The 20,276-nt window shown below is 35.4% G+C and overlaps 1 protein-coding gene across 2 annotated transcripts in view; it reads left to right on the plus strand.

Annotated features, from left to right (window-relative positions):
- ASCC3 (activating signal cointegrator 1 complex subunit 3) overlaps window positions 1–20,276 on the plus strand; it is a 252,139-nt gene that overhangs the window by 9,188 nt on the left and 222,675 nt on the right. For both annotated transcript variants that reach the window (XM_030235642.2, XM_050973217.1), the window contains exons 2-4: window positions 5,112–5,255; window positions 5,945–6,095; window positions 9,001–9,584. In XM_030235642.2, coding sequence (XP_030091502.2) covers window positions 5,166–5,255; window positions 5,945–6,095; window positions 9,001–9,584 — 825 coding nt within the window. In that variant the 5' untranslated portion in view covers window positions 5,112–5,165. The remainder of the gene's footprint in view (window positions 1–5,111; window positions 5,256–5,944; window positions 6,096–9,000; window positions 9,585–20,276) is intronic.

A 20,276-nucleotide genomic window follows, 5' to 3' on the forward strand; every position in this document is an offset into this window, starting at 1 on the left:
TGAATTACATTTTATGTTCATGGAAAAAGAAGATGAGTTATTCTGAAGAAAGGGTTGTTTTGTTGGTTTTTTTTTTTTCTTTTTTAACAACAGCAATCCTCTGGAACTGTCTCAAAGTACATGTAAAATTAACACAGTATTGAGCCAAGCCACATGTTTGGCATCATCCCAGAACAGTAACAGGCATAATCACAGGAAATGGTTCTCCAGCTGATGCAGGCAGGCACAGTGTTAGGCAGCTGGTGATCGCCTGTGCATGGCTAGGATTATGAAAAAATGTGGAAAGGGTTAATACTGTATTGAAAGAATGACTTGTAATTCCATTATTTGATTTTCTTGGGTTTTTTGTTTGTTTAGTGACTTCTGTAATTAAGATGCTGAAGTTGTCTTTTATGTGAACAATGGCACACAGAGGCACTGTTATGCCTCCTTGTTATACTGAGGCATGTGTCTGAATTTTGATAATGACTGAGGTGAATATTGTCAGGAAGCCACTGTTTCTTCCTGAGTACATATTCCTTAATCTTGCTGTCACCCTTTAAAAGACTGACCCAGTCTTGACTGGAGATCAGTAATGTTTGACCCAGACAACTTGAGAGAATTCCAGGGTGATGTCTGGGCCTTTTGTAGAAAGTGAGATGTCTGAAAGCGTACAGTTGGTACTACATCAGGCAGCACTGTTGGGAAAGGTGCAAAATACAAAGTCTGAAAATGCTATTGTTTTAGTGTCATGCTTTCGCCTGCTCTTTCTGATTAATGTCCCAGACATTATTAAACCACTATTATCCCTGGCTAACAGCTTTGATGTTACCTGTGTATTTGTACTGTTGGCATCAAACATGCTTGGATAAGAAATTTTATTGAATCTAATAAAAATGTTCTCAGAGGTCCAAAATAGCTTTTTTATCTAATGGTTTAATTTTTTCTTTAAAGTGTTTTCTTTGAAATACTTGTTCTTTGATGTGTATGATGTGGAAAGGATATATACTGAGTAGAATGTGTTGTTTGGGTTTTTAAAAATATTCAGTCTTAATTGTAAATAAAATATTGAGTTTACCTTTGTGCTAATGAAGCTGTTGAAGTTAATTGTAGCCATTCTAAAATGTGTTCATATCAGTAAAATTTAATGTTTGGGGATTTATTTTTAGTCTTCTTATACAGTAGTGTAAAGTAAAATATTGTATGTGTTATAAATGGTCTCACTGTTTGAATTACGTATTTAAAATGTAAAAAAAGTTACTTCAGTGTCCCTTTAGCTTTTGTACAGTCTAGTGGGTGGGATATCTTTTGCCCTTTTGGTTTCTTTTTCATTTGAAGTGTTTTGACTTTTTCAAGTGAAAGAGAAAGTGCTGTTTGAAATACTTTGTGGTCAATAGCAACCTGCTATTCACTGCCAATGTCTAAAGCCTCTTTTTCTTTATAATGTTCTTTGATTAGATTAGTTACTAATAATAACTTCTTTAGGTTTTATAAATTGCAGGTTTACATAGCAAGAAACTTATTAATAGCTGGAAGAATTATAGGTAATGTAGGCAAAATCTGGGAATATGGCTTAATATTCCTTAAATACTTTAAACAGAATCACTGCTGTGAAGTCTTAAAGGACAAATAAAAAGTAAAATATTAAAGGCTACAGAAACTGGTACTTTAAGATTGTGTAACTGTGGATTTTACCTGTGATTTTTAGCTGTGTTAATGCTATGTTATTCCATCCTTTGTAAGGAAGGAAAGATTTCTGTTCAACTTGAACATTGACATGCCTGATCTGAGCATTTGCCTTCTCTTAGCCCTACTGGGCAGCTGGCTTGATCTGTTAGAGAGCATAGGAATTCAGTAAATTTCAAAAGGAGGTGTCTTTTACAGTAATCTCTTTAATATATCAGTGAAGAAGAGAAAGAAATGGTTCTGTTATTTGCTTGTATTAGAAACAGAGCAAGGCCAGGACTTGGATGAAAACCTAATTAGATGGTGAAAATATGAAGTGGAAAACTTCTATAGTAATTTTAGTTACCTTTGTGGTATTGCTAGAAATTTTTTTCATGTTTCACTTTAATGAGTAAAAACCTGCTGAGATTGAATCATGTTTACTTTCAAACAGTAGACTTGGAATTGTTGCTTACCTGAACTCTGAGTATAATCTGTCTTTTTGTTTTACTTTCTCCTATAAAAAGTTTCAGCGTTAAAATCACACTTGTTTTTGAAAGAAGAAAAATAGACTTTAAAAGTTACTTTCTCTCATCTTCAATAGTTTTAGAAGGGTGGATATTGCTCTTTCTGATTTACAAACATGCTTGGTGGAAATTTAAGTATTTTTTAAGAGGGGCAGGAAATCTGAGATAGTTCTAGGAATCATTACCACAATGCAGCCAAAATGTCCTTACTTGATTTGGGGTGGGGAAGGAGAAGAGATCTTTTTACCATGTAAAGTCACACTGATATGAGGGTTAAATTCCCATTGCATTTGTCCTACGGAAATACTTTAAGATGGTACCTTTCTTATACTTTTCTCTAGGGCAAATGGGCAGAAGGATGTCAAAAGTTCATTCTTTATGTGAGCTGTGGTAAAGAGTATTTAATTGCCCCCGCCTTTTAGGTCCTTGTTTCAAAAGTAGCAGATCTCAGCAGGATCATTCAGTAGTTCAGATGTTTCAGATCCACCTGTGAGCAAACAGATACATTTCTTTCAAACCAGAAGGAATTAGTTACCCTTATGATGGCTGTGGAAAGATGAGGAGTAGCTGATGCACTCTAAGGCAGTGTGATGCAGGCAGGTATCTACATAAGGAGGCTTTATGTGAAGGCAGGTAATGTATTTTTAAAAAAAAAATATAAATTTACATTGCATCTTAGAGGGCCACATGATTTTTGATTTAGTGTTCAGAGCTGGCTCTAATATGTTGCAGAATAATAGCCGAAGTTTCTAAGTTTTACCTTGTTTTTCTGTGTTAACAGTGGAGGATTAATTGCACCTGTCCCCTGCATTCTGTTTACTAGCTGTTTTTGTTTTTGTTGGTGCCCTGCTGAGAGTGGGTGTTGTGTACCAGAAGCAAAGGGGGTGTGTGGTATTTGACTATAAAAGGAATGCAGAAGCTTTCTGTGACTGCTCTGCCAAACCAGCCTCCTCAGACACCTGCAAGTTCTGGAAGCAGCCAGGCAAGTGTGGGGCAGCATTTACTAGTACAAGATTAGGGTTGCAGGGCTAGATTTGGCTCTTTGGCCATGCCTGTGGTCAGGACAGTGTGTCCTTTTTTGCTCTCTGGTGTTTCAGGTTTTCTATTTCAGAAGCTGCTAATAAAGAAATTGAATAAAGGAGAAAGAAATATCCATTTAAAATTAACTTTCCTAATAAATAAGCCTGCTGGACATGCGTTGAAATTTATAAGTGTGTGTGAAAAGTGAGCTTTTTTATAAGTATGTTCTAACTTTCATAAATTGCTGTGCATGTATTTCAGAAAGGACAATTAAAGTAATATTAGAGTTATGTTGTTAATTTTTTTTTATTAAGGCACATAATGCTACAGAAAAAGGTATTTAAATGTAGGTATAAAATAAATAGGTAAAATGAACCCAATAGCTCTAATAGCTAATGGCAGTTCTGTCAATAGAACAGTGTGAGAGTGATGCACCCTCAAAGTCTGGACACATTACTTCCCTTCTAATAATGGTGGCTATAATGTTTACAGGCTTTTCACTAGGAGCTATGCTGGTATGAATTACATCTCGTATATTCAATGAATATATCAAAAGAGCTGCAGTGGTGTTTGGTTCTCTCTGCTTCTAGTCTTGAACACATGCTCTCTTTGCTCTTCACAGTTAAAGATTTTGTATTTCCAAATTTTATAGCTTCATTGTTATAACATTTGTCTCCAAAATATCTGCTGTTGTAAAATCATTCTCAAAAAGCATCTTAAGGCAAGGTGGGAAAACAAGCAGACCTGACAAGTCAGTGGCATTTCTCTGTTTGCGATTGGAATGCTGCATCTGGATTTCTTTTGTTCTGTATTGCAAAGCTGATAGCTAAAATACAAATGCAACCATTAAATAAGGAAAAGCATTAAGGATAATTGGATGAAAGCAGAGAGTTCTGTACTGTATGACTGGGGGAAGGTAATTCTATTAACTCTGTTACAAGTTCTTTAAATTCTGGACGGATGTTGATCTTCAGGCATGCTAAGAATGATGCAGATCATTAGGTTTGTAATGGTATCATTAATTGTTTCAAAAATAATCTAAATCTGTATGTTATCTAATGTCATCAGAAACTGTAGCTGTGTGTTAGGGTTCATTAAATAATTCAGCTGTGGGCACCTTTTGAAATTAAATAACTTTGAGAATAATTTCAGTAAAAGGCTCGGACGAAGTACAGTTTCAGATGGAGAACGGCTGTGTTTTGGTGCATAGATGTGAGCCTGTTGCACAGAGGAAATAAAACTGTGTGGAAATAAGCTGTTATTCTGAAGAGAGTCCTGCTCTAAGTGTGTGTGCACTCCCAGCTGTGAGATGAAAACATCCCAAGGCATAGTGTGTTTAGTTTTCTGGTAGCCTTTTTTATTCCCTTTATCTCTTATAATAGTTCAGTGCTATGCCTTTGAAAATCTTCATTTCCTGTCATAATTTTCTTTCCCTGTTTTGCTGGTTAAAAATGGCTAAGCACTTGTCAAGAAAGATGCCTCTCTCTGCATCAGCGCCAGAGGCTGTTAATGACCTGAAAGCTCCCAGCATGGGCTGGCTCAGAGGAAATCTTCCCCTAGGTTGTAATCACTTACTGCTATCGGAAGCTAAAGTTCAGTTACATAGATTTCACTATAATACTAAGTGTTAGGGGTGCAAAAGATATAATTGCCTCTTTGCCTCATTGCTGGTAACTTTTATTTAGGGAGGAGAGAAAAGAACCACCTGCTGAGTGACCTCTGCATGTTACCATATCTTGCCTCTGCTCTGTGCCTTTCACCTCCTTCTATTTAATTTTGATTATCATTATTTCAAGAGGTCTTTTTTTAACTGGCTTAATTGAAGTTCCAGCCAAATGATGCTAGCTCTTTCAAGTTCATGATGCAAGTTTGTATTTATAAGATTAATAAAGCCATGTTATTTGTTTTGTTGTCATCTAGGTACTTGAACTGGGATTTGATTTCTCATCCTATGGATCACTGAATGAGTAACAGATGGCCTTGCCTCGTCTTACAGGCGCTTTACGCTCCTTTTCAAATGTCACCAAACATGAGGATTACAGTGAAGAATTAGCTGACTTAACGGTAAAGCTTTTTTTCTTTTACAAAGCGTAGCCATAGTAAGAATCATTTGTTTTCTTCATTTGCATTGATATTTTATAAGAGTAGGCAAGCAAGAAGGGCAGAGTGTGTAAAATTTCCTGTACATTTCTTCACAGTGTCCTCACTCAAAGTCAAATTTGCTGTAGCTTTGCAACTTATATTTAGCCCTTAAAATCATATGGCAAAGCTTGCTTGGTTGTTTTAATTTGTCTTTCAAGAAGTTGGACAAGGCTGCTTTTAGCTTTGAGCTTACATAGAGCTGGGAAGCCAAACATTTCCTTTCTAATATTAAGTTCACTGAATTTAGGTACTTCTTTTGCTTCCTGAGAGATAATGCATTAAAGAAATAGATGCTTTGTGGGAACCTGTGAAATGACTTTGGAATCTTGAGAACTGTATATCTCTTGAAGTTGCAAGTGTTTGGCTTTATGGAGGATTTTGCTCTGGAAGAGAAAATTAGTAAGAGAGTGTGTGTTCTTTTGTGTATCCTGCTTTCATACACTCGGGAAAGAGTCTAAAGATCAGGTAAAAGGAAAAGTGCTTGCAGTCATTACTATATATTGACTGAATGCAATTGGAAGGAATTGTTTTTATCTGGTGTTTGATTTTAAAGGAACCCTCATGTATTAATTTGAAATAAATTTAAAAACCAAAATATTTTGCATTTTCAGACTAAAAGATCAAAACTACATGCCCAGTTGCTGAAGTCTGATCTTACTTGGAAGAAGATAATAAAGTTTGTTGATGATAATTTGGACAAAAAAGAATACCAAACTGTAAATGGTGATTTAAAAACTATCTTACAAGCTGCAAAACAAATAGGTATGTTTTTGTTCTTTAGTAGTCTAATCATACATTGTTTTATGTGGGGGTGGGAGCAGGTTCAAGTTGCTTTTTGTCTGCATTCTTTACTGGTACAATATTGGTTCTACCTTGATGCCAGTTTTGCCCTGTAATAACTTTGAAACTCCATTGAATCTGATGCACGTATGCACAATTTGGTCTTCTGTTTTATTTTAAGATTCCATTGTTAAATGGATATTCTCACTTGTTTGATAGTATTGTTTTGTAAAGTGTGGTATGGTTTGTGATTGACAGTTATTTATAAAAGAAACCAACTGTTTCTTTTGGAATAGCAGTACTCTAAGAAAAGAACAACCCTGATGTTGTCTGCTTTAATTCCACGTAATTGGTATAATGAAAAATTGGACTGCTGTGCAGGCAGATAAAAATGTAAGAAATGTTTTCCCCTTGAAGTGTTTGGTATTGAGGAGAGAAATAAAAATATATTTCACTCATCTGGAATTAAACTTTTAATACTGAAATACATTATGGCAAAAAATGTGTGAAAACTTAGTTTTGATTGGAAATTTAGTTTTTTGATTGACAAACCTAATGCAGCTTTTCCTTTTAGCAAAATTTAACTTCATCAGCTCATAAACTGAGAGCATGGCTCAAGCTCTTGCTGAGCCATGCACTCATGCTGTCAAATATTTAAGAATTTTTTCTTTCAGTCTTGTAGGTATATTTCCTCCTTTTCTGATTGTTTTTAAATATCTTGAGTAGAAACATTAGAGAGAGTTAATAAAAATAAATATATTTGCCTGATTTTGGTACCATAGACCAGAGATTTTTATTACAATACAAATGTTAGTCTGCCCCACTTGCACTTCTATTTCTTGGCCATTTATTTGGAAATACCTAGTAAATTGAGAAAGAAACCAATGTCTAAACACAGGCTTTCAAAACAGGCTAGGCAAGTTATTCATGTCCAACATATGGTGGTAGTCAATTGTGCTGTTCAGTTGCAGAAGATGCCTATTAAAGCTATTAATGGTTGTAAATGCCTATTGCTTTCTTCAGTCATCAAAAGCACATTTTTGAGTTATTTCGCAAATTACCGAGAGTTTTAAAATCTGCTTAGTACCTTTAGTAGACTTTTAACCTCTTTGGGCTGGAATTTGAGCATGTGGCTGCTGTCTTTCTGAGACAGGCCTCTGGGGAGGGCCACCTCTCTGCCCTTACCCAGGTACCTCTTCTTCAGTGCACAGGTTTCAGCTGGCACTTGCAACACTCAAAACTTGAGGGAAAGTCATGAAAGATGGGGACTGAGTTTGTACTAGCTGTCAGTTCATAGAGTTAGTAGGACAAGTATCTATAATCAATCTGTATTGATAATAGACATTGATTGAGAAAGCAGTTTTAAATATCCACTGTGTATAGTTTAATCACAAGTGGTACTGGACTAAAATGTTGGCTGGCAAACAATACAAAATACCAAAAAGAGTAGTTTCTAGTAGTGCAATCTTGCCATCTTGTCTGGTTTATTTTGTTGAGATGGAAGGAGTAGTATTTTCTCAAGAGATGCTTTCACATATAGGAGATGTCAATAATAAAGGAGAAATACCACATAGTAAACCTAAAATATTTTTCTCAAATCCTTCAATTTCTCTTTCAGTTTAGTAATCTTTACTTCTGTTCCGAGACAATTGACTCTAAATAATAATATGTTATTTGTATGTTAGGAATATATGAGTGAGCTTCATGCAGACAAACTCCAAGTTTTTAGATGTAGGGGGTTTTGTTTTGTGCTTCCTGTATAGCTAATGCTAAAAGGGAGGGCCTGAACCACCTTTTTCCTCTGAGACCTGTTTACATATCTGTTGCATATGTGTGTATCTTTATGTCATGTATCTTCCATATGTAGGTATCTAATTATCTTGTAAATATCACCTCCAGTCCTCTCCTTGAACTTCTCAGATATTCAAAGTGTACCACAGGAAGATTCAAGCTAAATAGTGAATTTGTAGCCACCTCAATTTATTTATATATTACGTTTCAAGCTACTTAGCCTTGTTCCATCTGCTTATGCTAGAATTTTTTTTCTCTTTCATTAGATTGTGGGAAAGAAACCCCTTGCTTTTTCTGGTGTTAAACCTTATCTAAGTTGAATTAATCACAAGTAAAAAAATTTTGTAAGTTGTCCTTATTTAAAATGAAGAAAAGCTCCACTATGCTGGCTGGTTTTGTTTAGGTTAGGCTTGGTGACTTAAAAAATTTTGTAGTAGTGACATACTGGTTCATCACATGGAATTTTCCTTATGTTTTCCTCGACTACTTTTGTGACTGTTTGTGTGAGAAGTTAATTCATGTTTCTATCTAATACTAAATTGTTTATTTGCATAACATGATATTTTGTAGCTAGAAGTCCAAATTCATACATTTATTTGCTTTAAATTTTTAAGCAGTTTTTCTAACTTAGCACATACTTAGAAGTAATTCTACTGGGAATTACTACAAGAATTCAGTAATCCCCAGCTGAGTTCTGTATATTTATTCTGTTATGAATATTCAGATTAGGCAGTGAATAAATAGTGAGACAAAGTGGAAATTTGTTAACATTAAATAGCCTATAAATATACAATTGTGACTAAGACCTCTAGAAAGTTTTTTTGTCTAGCTCAGAAAGATAAGAAAGCATTGGTAATTCTTACTATAAATTTTTAGTATGTAGAAGGATAATGAAGACAGATGCTTTATTATCATATACCTTTTGTAATTCAGTGCCTTGCAACAATTCTTACTTGTTGTGGTCTTCTGTTGATATCTCTGCTGATGAGACTTGTGGCAAGAATTTGAATACAGTTATGTTATTAAACACTCTTAGTTAGGTTATGAAACACTCTTAGTATTAAGTGTATTAAGTTACATTTGTTTTTGTTAACAGTTGGAGCTGAAAATGGACAAGAAGCAATTGAAAGCGGAGCTGTTTTTCTTTTTAAGACGTTTCATGGGAAAGAATATGTTGGCCATGATGAGACAAAGGTGATCAAGCAGATGTTTGGGCCATTTCCATCATCATCTGCTACTGCAGCTTGTAGTGCCACGTCTCGGATTGCTTCTCACTTCACTGAAGAACAGCTTAGAGCCCTCATACAGCTGGCTGAAGAGCAAAATGGTGATAACAGAGTGTTGTTTGGTAAAAATATAGTGTTTTCATTTGACATGCATGATTTGGATCACTCTGAAGAGCTGCCTGTGAATGGTGAGACTGATATGCAGAAAAGTATAAGCTTAGATTACAACAAATTTTTGAATAACCAGCTGAATCACTTACAGAACTATTGTGATGAGAAATCTAATATCAAATCTTTGGAAAAAATAGATGATTCTTTTTTATGGTGTGAAGTTGGAAAGTACCTGAAGGAATCTCAAGGAGGTAACCCTGGAGGGCCAACAACAGAAGACCTCTGCTGCACTTTGTATGAGATCCTTGCTTCTACCAAAAGTGCCGATGAACTTCAAAATGAGGTACACTAGCACATTAACTGTACTGCATGTATTTGAATGCCGCAGAAATATAAAATAATTTCATATTAGTTTATGCCAATATACTTTTTCCAACTTGTCCATGCTTTTTCTTTTAAATCCATTTTGAGAAAAATCTCCTGGCAGCATCATCATTTACCAGGGAGAAGGATACGGCATCAATTTTATATGAGTATTCTCTTTCCTACACAATGGACAGGATATTTTTTTTTTGTGGCCATTTGCTCGGAGTCTCCATTCTTTCTTTATAAGCAGAACCCAGTTTAAGCTGCCTATAAAAGTGTGAGGAAATTGGAAAGACAAGCTGAACTTTCTTGGACAGGTTTCCTCTCCAGTTTCAGAGCCTCCCTGTTGCTGGAAGGTTGAGCAGGTGGTGCTGCTTTAAAATTTTGTCATATCACGTCTGTTCCTTTTGATGAGGAAAGGGGTTGGCTGGGTTTGTTACAAGATGGGCAGAGAAAATGTGAAGGAGAAGGAACAGTTGCTGGAGTTGAAAGATAAGCATAGCAGTAGAAAGGGGAAAAAGCATGATTAAAGCCTGGAGAAGATGTTTTCCAGGTGTGTGTGCAAGAGATGATTGGATTAATCTAGGGAAGAATTCCTGCAATTTGGGAATTTTTTTTTTCTCTCTGCACTTTTCTGTTATGTTTACTTTATTTTTCCTAACTTGCCTTGCTTTCTTTCCATGAAAACATCCAGCACTTAAATTCTCAAACTGAATTTTCAGAAAGACTCTAAATTTGAAAATTTGCTGCTGAAATGCAGCTGATAGTAGGAATAGACAATCCCATGAAAGACAAGGTGGTGAAAGTTTTCAAGAATTTTGCCACTGCAGCTGCAGATTTTATTCTTCTTAATAAAAACAGTAGGAGTTAGAGAAGTATACTTCATTTTAGGTTTAGATAACTATGTATGGATATCTAATGTGTAATGGGATAGTTGCTGAAGCCATATTATTGTTTGATTTGGTAATCAGTGGACCACATTTTGGCAGTCCTTTGAGCTTTCTGGACATGTATGTTTTCTTACAGATCCTAAATATAAATGGAAGTTGATCTGATTTCTTCTGCATTGAAATATATTTGAAAAATAATACCTTAATACATGTCTGCAAACAGTTTCATACTTTGAGTGGTCTTATTAAGCGAATACATGTGAAAATGGAAGACTGAACAGGTCTTGGATAAGAAGATTGGATAAAAAACTTGCATGTTAAATGAAACATGAAAAAAAGTATATTTGTCAAAAGGAACTGTAGTTTATTAATTGTACAGAGATAAAGATTTCAATTTTTTTTTCTAGATCAGTGACTGAAGACATTTCCAATATCATTTTTGGGTATGCAGAAATAATTCTGTGCTTCTGCATAATGCCTACTTCATGCCTGAGTTTAATTTGAAAATGTTAAAGGAAAAGCTTTAAACCTCTGTCTTGAAGCAAGAAGAAATAACTTTTTTTTTTCAAATTTATGATCATAATGGATCGCTAAATCAATTGGCAGAAAGTTCAGGCTATCAGTTTTTATGTAGGTCACCAATAAAGACTTCCTTTCCATTAGTTCCTGGAACAAAGAATTCTTGGCAAAATTTCTGATTTGATGGCTTTACAGTAGTTTTAATTTGATAATATGAAAATATTGTATGCCAGTGAACTGAAAACTAACTTAGCAAGAATAGTTTCTTCAGTTTGCATCACTAGAGAGGAAAAGGATTTCTTCTCTGAAGTGTCTGAAAACTGCATTTTATTTTGGATTTTTAAAAACTCCTAGTAATAAAAGAAAGATCTCCACATTCTCATTATTTTGGCCCCATTTGTTGCCTTTCCTTGCAGTGGTATTTTATTGTTCATTGCAGAATGTGGGGGTCAAGGAGGGAGTACAACAAACTTGAACTTGATCAGCTTTTGTTAAAAGCTAGCTGGCTTTTGAATTGTAATCTCTGTAGGCATAGTCATGACTTGAAAATGTCCTCTGGGCTTTGGATTTTACTATCACTTAGGGATATTTTTTTTTCTTATTACAGTAATTTTATTGGTGCCATCATTATGAGCAGATGGTGCTTTTAAACCTTAAGATAACCCATTGCTGGAACTATGTCAGAGGCTTGCCATGTGAGATGGCATAACAAATTGATTGATCATGAATTTTGAACATCTTACATTTCTTTGTGGAATGAATACAGGCTAAACTGTGAGCTACAAAATATATTTTTTTCATAAACAAAAAACCACTTAAAAAACAAACAAACAAAAAACCCAACAAAAAACTACCAAAAAAATCAAAACAAAAAACCAACCAAAAAAAACCCCAAACAAAATAAAACCTACTGATATGAAAGGATAAGTCTTCATAAATAAAAATCCACATCTATAAACCACATTTTTGTTTTAAAACAGGAAGATACCACTGTCTGTCTGTTATTAAACAAGAAAAGAACATGATTGTGGTGATGATATTCGCTAGTGGTCTTCTGTAAGACAATTTCATTTGATCCTTAAGCAAATGTTATGGAGGTGCCAGATCACATTAATAATATGAGCAATTTAGATAATTTATGAGGTGGCATTTTGATTTGGGGGGGTTTTGTAGGGTATGCAGAGGCACACATGGACTGTTTAGATAAAAACCTAAAACAGTTAGGTTTTTATCTACTTAATGATCTCTACAAGGAAGTGAAATTAATTGCTTTCCATCAGTGTATAGTTTATGTTTAAAATGGTTGGTGAGGTAGAAGAAGTACTTTGTTTTTTGTTTTCACTATTTGAGACCATTCCACATTTCCTTTGGGACAGTTTGTTTATCTGGCATATCACTGGTGACTCTTAATTAGAGGAAAATTGATTCCTATGATTGGAGTGATATGGGAGTTATAAATTATATTTCCTAAGTGTTTGGGACATGTGTTTTTCATTGGGGACATAAAGTCTAGTAAAGCTAAATGACAGCTACACACTCTTCACAGTGTGTCAGGTTTTGTTGATGAGCATGTGTATTTTGTTGATGGCAATGATGTGGTAACAACATCATTACTTAAAAAGAAGAAAAAGCCAATAACCAGCTACAGAGTTTGGCCAATAACTGTTATGGGTTTTTATTTTTATATTTTATTAAAACTTAGCATTCAGTGCATTCCTGAATTTCTGAGAGCCCTCAGTTTCCAGTAATATGCTCTTCCTTAGAGCTATAAGGTTATTGCTTTATTACTGAAACTGAGTTCTTTTCATACTTATTTCAGAATGGAAGTTAATAAGTTATTTTTGTTGTTTCATTAAGTAGGAATTTTTTTTCAGTGTGCTGTTTGTGTACCTCTGAATGCTTGATGTAGCAACAGATTTTAGACAGTTTTCCCCAGTCTCTTCTAAGTGGACCCCTGTTGTCTCTCAGGCTTCTGTGTGTAAGTTTTCTTTAGCTGCCTTTGTCACTGGTAGCAAGATAATGATTTTTTTTTTCTCCACATGAGTTCATCTACATTGCTTCTGTTGCCTCACCTTAATCCCACCACAAATGTCTGCCAATATGCTTGTTGGTCGAACCTGTAGATGCTCATGGGATCAAGAACAAGGGGAGCTTAACTAATTTGTCAATTCAATGAACTGACAGGAAGCTCCTCTGTGTCTGCCAACAGCCTTTTTACAAAAGTACAATAGAGTAAAGGAAAGCAAAATCTGTTTAAACTTTCACAGATTCTAGCAGGTGTCGTTTCTCTTACTAATACAGTATCTTAAACTGAGGAAGACTTATTAACAAAACATGTGGGAAAATTGGTCCCAACTTCTTCCCCGAAGACTGCTCCAGAGTCTTGTTGCCTGGGTGTTTGAAAAGAATCCTTGTTTTTTGCTTTTTAACTTTATTCAGGCTGGTTTTATGATTACTTTTCCTGTGCTGTTATACAATTGTCCCTTTTTCTTTTTTAAAGGAGTTTGAAAAATGAGCACCAAAGAACTGTGCTTATAACTTCCTTTCCAAATGATACTATGCCTTTTAAACACTTCCTTTCCTTTCATTTAGCCTTCAGGCAGTTCCTTCCAGCTTTTAATTCTTCTGTTAATGCTTATCTTTACAAGTTTAACAAATCCTCATGTTGGAAATTGCAGTGTTTTAAATGAAATCAAGATGTGAGACTACTACTATTTATTCATTTTCTACAATGAAGTGCTAGACCAAATGATGTATCATGAGTATGCCCATGCTATGTTTATGCCATTTGCCAGTTACCTGAATGTCTTTTTGATTCTTTCCCAAATATATCCCTTTAAATTATCTCCAATCATAATTATGTTTTCTTATGCAGTGTGTTATTGCCCTTGTAGATGTGTGATCCCTGATCTACAATTTCATGTCAATTTCTGAAGATTTATGAAAAATTACATTTCACTCAAGTTGTTTTAATAGTGAACTCTGAATTTGGTTCCTAGCTTCAGTGTAATCATTTTTATATCCACATTCTTTTCTCTTTACCCACTTTATCCTTGTATCCAAAATAGTATTTTAACTGTAAAAAAAAAAAGAATTTTAATTTTAAAATTGAACTGAATTAAAGTATTGTTAGTAACTTTGAAGAGTCAAAATTTTCCTTTCAAAAGGGAAATTTGTACTATATTAAGGGACCTAGATAGTGAAGTCAGCCAGTCCATGGAACTCAAAATGGATAACATGCCTGGACGCCTGCAAAGGAAAATACACTAAAATTATTTCCTGATGTATGGACATGAGCCAATAAATAGGATCACAGAATTCTGCTTTGGAAGGGACCTCAAGGATCATTTGGTCCAACCATTCATGGCAAAGGTGTGGTCTAGACAAGATGGCTCAGCTGCTTGCCTACCTGAATCTTAAAAGTGCCCAGTGCTGGGGAATTCACCACATCTCTGGAAAGAGTATTCCAATGACTGATTCTTCTTATTGTGAAAAATCTCCCTCTTGTGTCCAATAAAAATCTTTCCATCATTAACTTGTACCTATTGCCCCATCCTTTCCATGGGAATCCTTCTAAATAGGATTCTTGCATCTTCTGTGCAAGGCACCCTTTAAGTGCTGGAACACAGTGATGAGGTCTCCCCTAAGCTTTCATTGCTCAAGGCTGTACAGCCCAGTTCTCTCAGCCTTTCCTCACATGGCAGGCTTCCCAGTCTTTGGATCATATTTGCAGCTTTTCTCCTGAGCATCTCTAGCCTGCCCACATCTTTTTAATATAGAAGGGACCAAATCTGAGCACTGGATTGGTGTGGCCTGGCAAGTCCCGAGCAGAGTGGGAAATTGACTTCATTTTCTGTGCTGGTAATGCCTTTGTGATGCCACCTATCATCCTGTTGACTTCTTTGCTGCAGCAGCAATGTTCCCTCACTGAGCTTGTTGTTCACCAGGACCCCCAGCTCCACTTGTACAGGTCTGCTCCCCAGATGGATTGGTCCCAGCCTGTGCTGCACTCCTGGACTATACTTGTCCTTGTTGAACCTGCTGAGATTCGTGGATTTCAATGTGTTTTTTTGATACTTGAAAACTAAGTTGCATTTCTTAAACTGTATATTCCTCAGCCTGCAGCAATGATACCTTGTTTTTTAAAATTCTTCCTGTCTAAACCCATACATAATGGACAGATTTGGCAGTAGGAGAAGTGGCCTTCCACTGCAGCTTGAAAGTCATAGGGCACATCAGTCACAGTAAACTGGGACTGGTCTGTGTTGTTAGTTCTGATCAAAATGGCACCTAAAGAGCTCGACAATGGATAATATTTTTATGGCCCTCCAGGTACAGGTGACCTTTTTTTTCCAGAAAGCTTTTTATGTTTTAATATTGAGTATGGTACTCTAGAAATTGATGAGTTGTTAAAGGTGATAAGACCCCTTAAATTTTCCTGCATAATGTTCACTGTTGTGTTTGCTGGAGGTTTTGCAGGGAAAACTCTACTTGGTATTTCACAGTGCTTGCAAGGAATATTGTATGTGGTAAAGCTGGGTAAATAGCACCTTCCCCTATCATGATTGTCTTTCAAAAAGCCCCACAGTTCTTAGATTACCATCACTTACTTTATCTGATGCTGTCCCCTCTTATTTGAATAATACACATATACACTCTGACTCTGGAAAGGTTTTAATTAAAAAAATGTTGATGTTTCATTTCACATGGAAGTCTCATCATGACAAAATGTGTGTCTAGGCTGACTTTAATCAGTATTTGCCTTTTAATCTGGAGAATATATGGATTCCCATATCTTTTCACTTTATTATTTATAGTATTTTATTCAGAGGTATACTTGGTTTGGTTTACTTATAAAATGGAGAACAAACACAAAGCAAAAGCTATGAAAACTGTCTGTAGTTAGTACTTAAATATTAGACTTTTTTAATTAACATCACACTCCTGTGTGTTTTATTGGCTTGACTTTGAGCAGTAGGATGAACAAATAAAATCTGAAAGGTGTAGAGTGGTGTCCAGTGTGGGCATATTGGACTGAGGCCAGCAAAGGGCCACTGGGATGATGAAGGGACTGGAGCATCTGGCATACAAGCAGAGACTGAGGATGCTGGGGTTACTCAGCTTGGAGAAGGGAAGTCTTGAGATTCTGCTCAGACCTGGTGGTGAGGGTGTGACTTCTCTTGGTGATGCCCAATGGCAGAACTAGAGACAGTGCACATAAATTGTATTACAGGATATTCCATGTAGACATAATGTTTTGTCACTGTGAGGATAGTCAGACACAGGAGCAGTTTGCTCAAGAGGCTGTGGAATCTCCAGCCCAGGAGACGAGATAATTTCCAGAGGTTTCTTCTAAACTCAGCCATTCTGTGATTCTCAAATTATAAAGTAGAGGTAATTGGAGAAAATTTTTATGTTATATTTATACCTAATTCCATATTAATTTAAATATTCGCTTTCCCTGATGAATTTCTTACCAAAAAGTCAATCCCTTTTCCTGATATGTTTAGGTGTGTTTACATTAAAAGCTTGTTGTTTTGTAACAAGTTTGCTATTAGTAGAATCTCATAATAAGCAAATGGAGTGTGCCTCTTTAAGTGCTTATATTTTAACCTTATGTGTAACTTAATTAATGTATTATGGTATACAGGAAATAAATAGTCCTTGTGTTGCAAGTAATCTCAATTAGGTTTTAAAGTGACCTCAATTTCAGATGTGTTAATTTGGTCTCCTAAATTAAGTATCTATCTAAATAACAGACATTTGTTGTCCAGAAAAATCATTCATTTAGTTTGTTGCATTAAACAGGAATCTGTAATGGTCATTATTCTTGTAAGAGAATATTACATAAAGTCTTAATTCACATGACTAAATTTCTAATACCCTTTAAAAGCCTGACAATATTTATGTGAACATTTAAAATTTTTTTCTATGTGTAAGCTAAGACAAATGAAAGACTCTGAGATGACACTGAAATACAGTTCAATAAGAAATAGTGTATTTTAGAGCTCATAAGGCAAACCAGCTACAAAATAATTTTTTAATTCCTACAGACTTATTCACTCCTTCAGGTAAATGAATGGAAGAGCTTATACAACATTGCACAACATCACAAGCATTTTGTTTTAGAATAAAACTTGGAAAGCATGTGTAGATTTTATTTCATGCTAATGACTTAGGGGGCTTGTCAGTAGCAAACATTGCAGACACTGTTCTCTCTTTATATCTTGCTTATTGCTTTCCAGTGTAACATTTGCACATAAAAACTGTATGTTCTAACTGTTAGTATCAAAAAATCTGATGACCTGAGAAATACTTAGCTTACATTTCTAAAACTGAATTCAGTTCAGTAGTTCTCAGGTCTGTATTCAGAGCGATTCCCTGAGCAGTCTGAATATGTAATTTATGTTAAGAGCTCTGAACTCTTCTCAGTTCACCTTATAGCATAGACTGTGAAAAGTACTTCAACATGTTATTTTTTTTGCAGACAAGTTTTTTCTTCAGGTGCTAGTTTTGAGATCATTCATCTGACATGCTGTGCAGACCCAAGCAAAAGTGCTTTCAAGAAACAGGCTTCACTGTCTGTGCACAATGCAATTGGCTCTGACTCAATATTTGCCTAATGCTATCACTTGGCTCAGAGGGCAAGTGGAGCTTGTTTGCATGTTCTGTGCAGCCATTTCCCTTGTTACCAGCTAACCTTCACCATCGGGAAAGTGCAGTGTGCAGATGTGAAAGTGGATGTTTACTTTGCTTTTCTTAAGCAAAACAGGACCTGAAGTGTCAGCTTCTTGCTGCTTAATAGAATGCCATGTTTTGGATTTTACAAAGTCTTGGATCCTCCAAATGGTCTGATATCAGAAACTCAGTTTTACCTGTCACTAGCTCGGCACATCAGTGTAATTGTGTATGCTTCATTGCTCCCAGAGGGTCATCTGTTCCCTGTCAAAGCCAAAGCTTGGCTTTTCTGCTGCTCTTCTCTTCTGGCATATGACTCCCAGCCACAGCTTCTCTACCTCATCTGAAGCAGAACCAAAGGTGCTCTAAGACCCCAATACAAGGCTGCTATTTTCCCTGCACAGTTTTCATTAAGCCAGTATTAGGAGAAGAAAGTCAACTTTGATATCAAAATGCAATTTGGAAGAACTTGAGGACAATATAAGTAGAGTTAATACTCAATTGCTAAAACATTTAGTGGGATGCACTGTCTGAAATATAATAAATACCATTAGGTACTGAAGCATAAATAAACAGTACAGTTTGTTAGAGAATGAGAAATTTAAATTGGCCAGATACTGAAGTCAGTGGTAAATGGGTGATGTGATTGTCCAAACTGCAAGAAATAAAATTTAATAAATTTTAAAATAATAATTATTTGCATATAAGCGCAAAGGCAAAACCTCTGGGATAAAATATGAGCATCATTAAAATCAGTTGGAGATTTTTCTTCCTTGATTTCAGAAGGGTTTTTTTTTTACTTACTTATACTAGGTTGTGCTCATGTTTTAACTTATTTGACAGAGGTGATTTCTGAACCTAGCTGATATTATACACTCACAGCCAACCAAACAGCAGTGTTACAAAATAGAATTGCGCTAACATGTGTTTCTACATTGCTTGGGAAAATTTTGCCACTTACAAGATGTTATGGTGCTGTGGCATTTTTATGAGACTTTCCCACAGAGGAACTGGGTATCTGGTTAAACTAGTTAAAATGGTAAGGAGTAGTTAATCTGCTGAATTTTACACTGTTAATAAAATAGTCTTGAAAAACTGATATAAGCAGGTGTAGTAATAATGACATAAACCATTTAACAAACCCTGAATACTCGTGTGAACAGAGAATAGTCATACAGCAAGTTTTGTTCAAAAAAGCAAAATAGATTTGGGGGTTTTGTAAAAAAATCTTTGCCTTTGGTTTGGAGCATAAACAATTTTTTTAATGAACTATCATATTTATTATGGAAATGTAAAAGACATTATGAAACAGCTTTCCAATATTCATTAATACAGGGAAAATCTTGGATAGTTGGTATTAAAGCTGATTGTCTGGTGTGTATTTCTGTCATGTTGCAGAAGTGCTGTAGGCCTCTGAGCTTAGCATGATAATGCTGTGCTGGAGCTAGGCATGAGCTCTGCAGAAATGCAACAAAAGCATTCTGTGCTTCAGAATCTTACATTACTTGTACTATTATTTCTATTAAATACAGTATGAATGCTGCATATTGTATAGGTAGGTATATATCTTGTATTACTTAGCAGTATTTATTGAAGATCTTACTTTGTGAAGATTAGATTTGTGGACACTTTCTGTAAGAATTACAAAAATTGTGGTACTTGATTTTATAATATACAAGTAATGATTAAACCTTTCTGTACTCATGTGAAGTTCATTAGAGGACAAAACAAAACTGTGGAGATGAGCTGAGTGGAATTTGCAGGTGGAATTCTAGAATGAGGAGTCTACTGACTCTCCTTGTTCTAAGTAATCAAATGAGATGGTAAATAGCTTGACATGCTACTTAAATTATCATTCTTTTAAAAAAATGCAGATGCCGAAAACATAAAAATATTCATCTAGCCCCCAAAAGTGAGAAACAGAGTTCTATTGTGACAGAACATATTTTAAAGACATCAACATTTTTATGTTTGTATCGCATTGCAAAGACTTCAAAGGTCTTCATTGTAAGCACTGCCAGATACTTTCAGTACTGCAACTACATTTTTAGTTGATTTTAAGTGGAGAACATGTTAATATAGAAAGCTTGCTGATAGAGAAAGCAGTTTCAGGAGATGACTTCATCATTACTGTATATAGAAGGTGTTGAAATAATTGGAAAAGGGTTCACAGGAGGTCCATCATGTGTGAAATAAAGCATGGAAAACTAAGGAAATGTGAAATAAGGCATGTAAATAAAACATGTTTAATAAAGCATGGAAACTGACGAAATGGAATGGGAAAAAATAATTGCCGGTCTGGTTTGATGTGAAGAAGTAGCAGTAATACAAACATATTTAGTGTGGGGAGTGCATCAGTGGACTGTGGCTTGCAGGAAAAGGCACTCAGAAGGAGGGAGGGAGAAAGCAAAAGACAGACAGCATAAAAAAAAATGTTTCATGAATATTGTCTGTTCATCTTACCAAAGAACAATCTTGCCAAGAGTTTCAGTTAATTTTCAGATTCCAGGGAACTTGGAATCCAGTTTCCAGTTCTGGCACAACTTTTGCAGTAGCCAAATAAATGTGCATGAGAATCATCT

Source organism: Serinus canaria, chromosome 3, assembly GCF_022539315.1.
Source record: "Serinus canaria isolate serCan28SL12 chromosome 3, serCan2020, whole genome shotgun sequence".
Lineage (NCBI taxonomy): Eukaryota > Metazoa > Chordata > Aves > Passeriformes > Fringillidae > Serinus > Serinus canaria.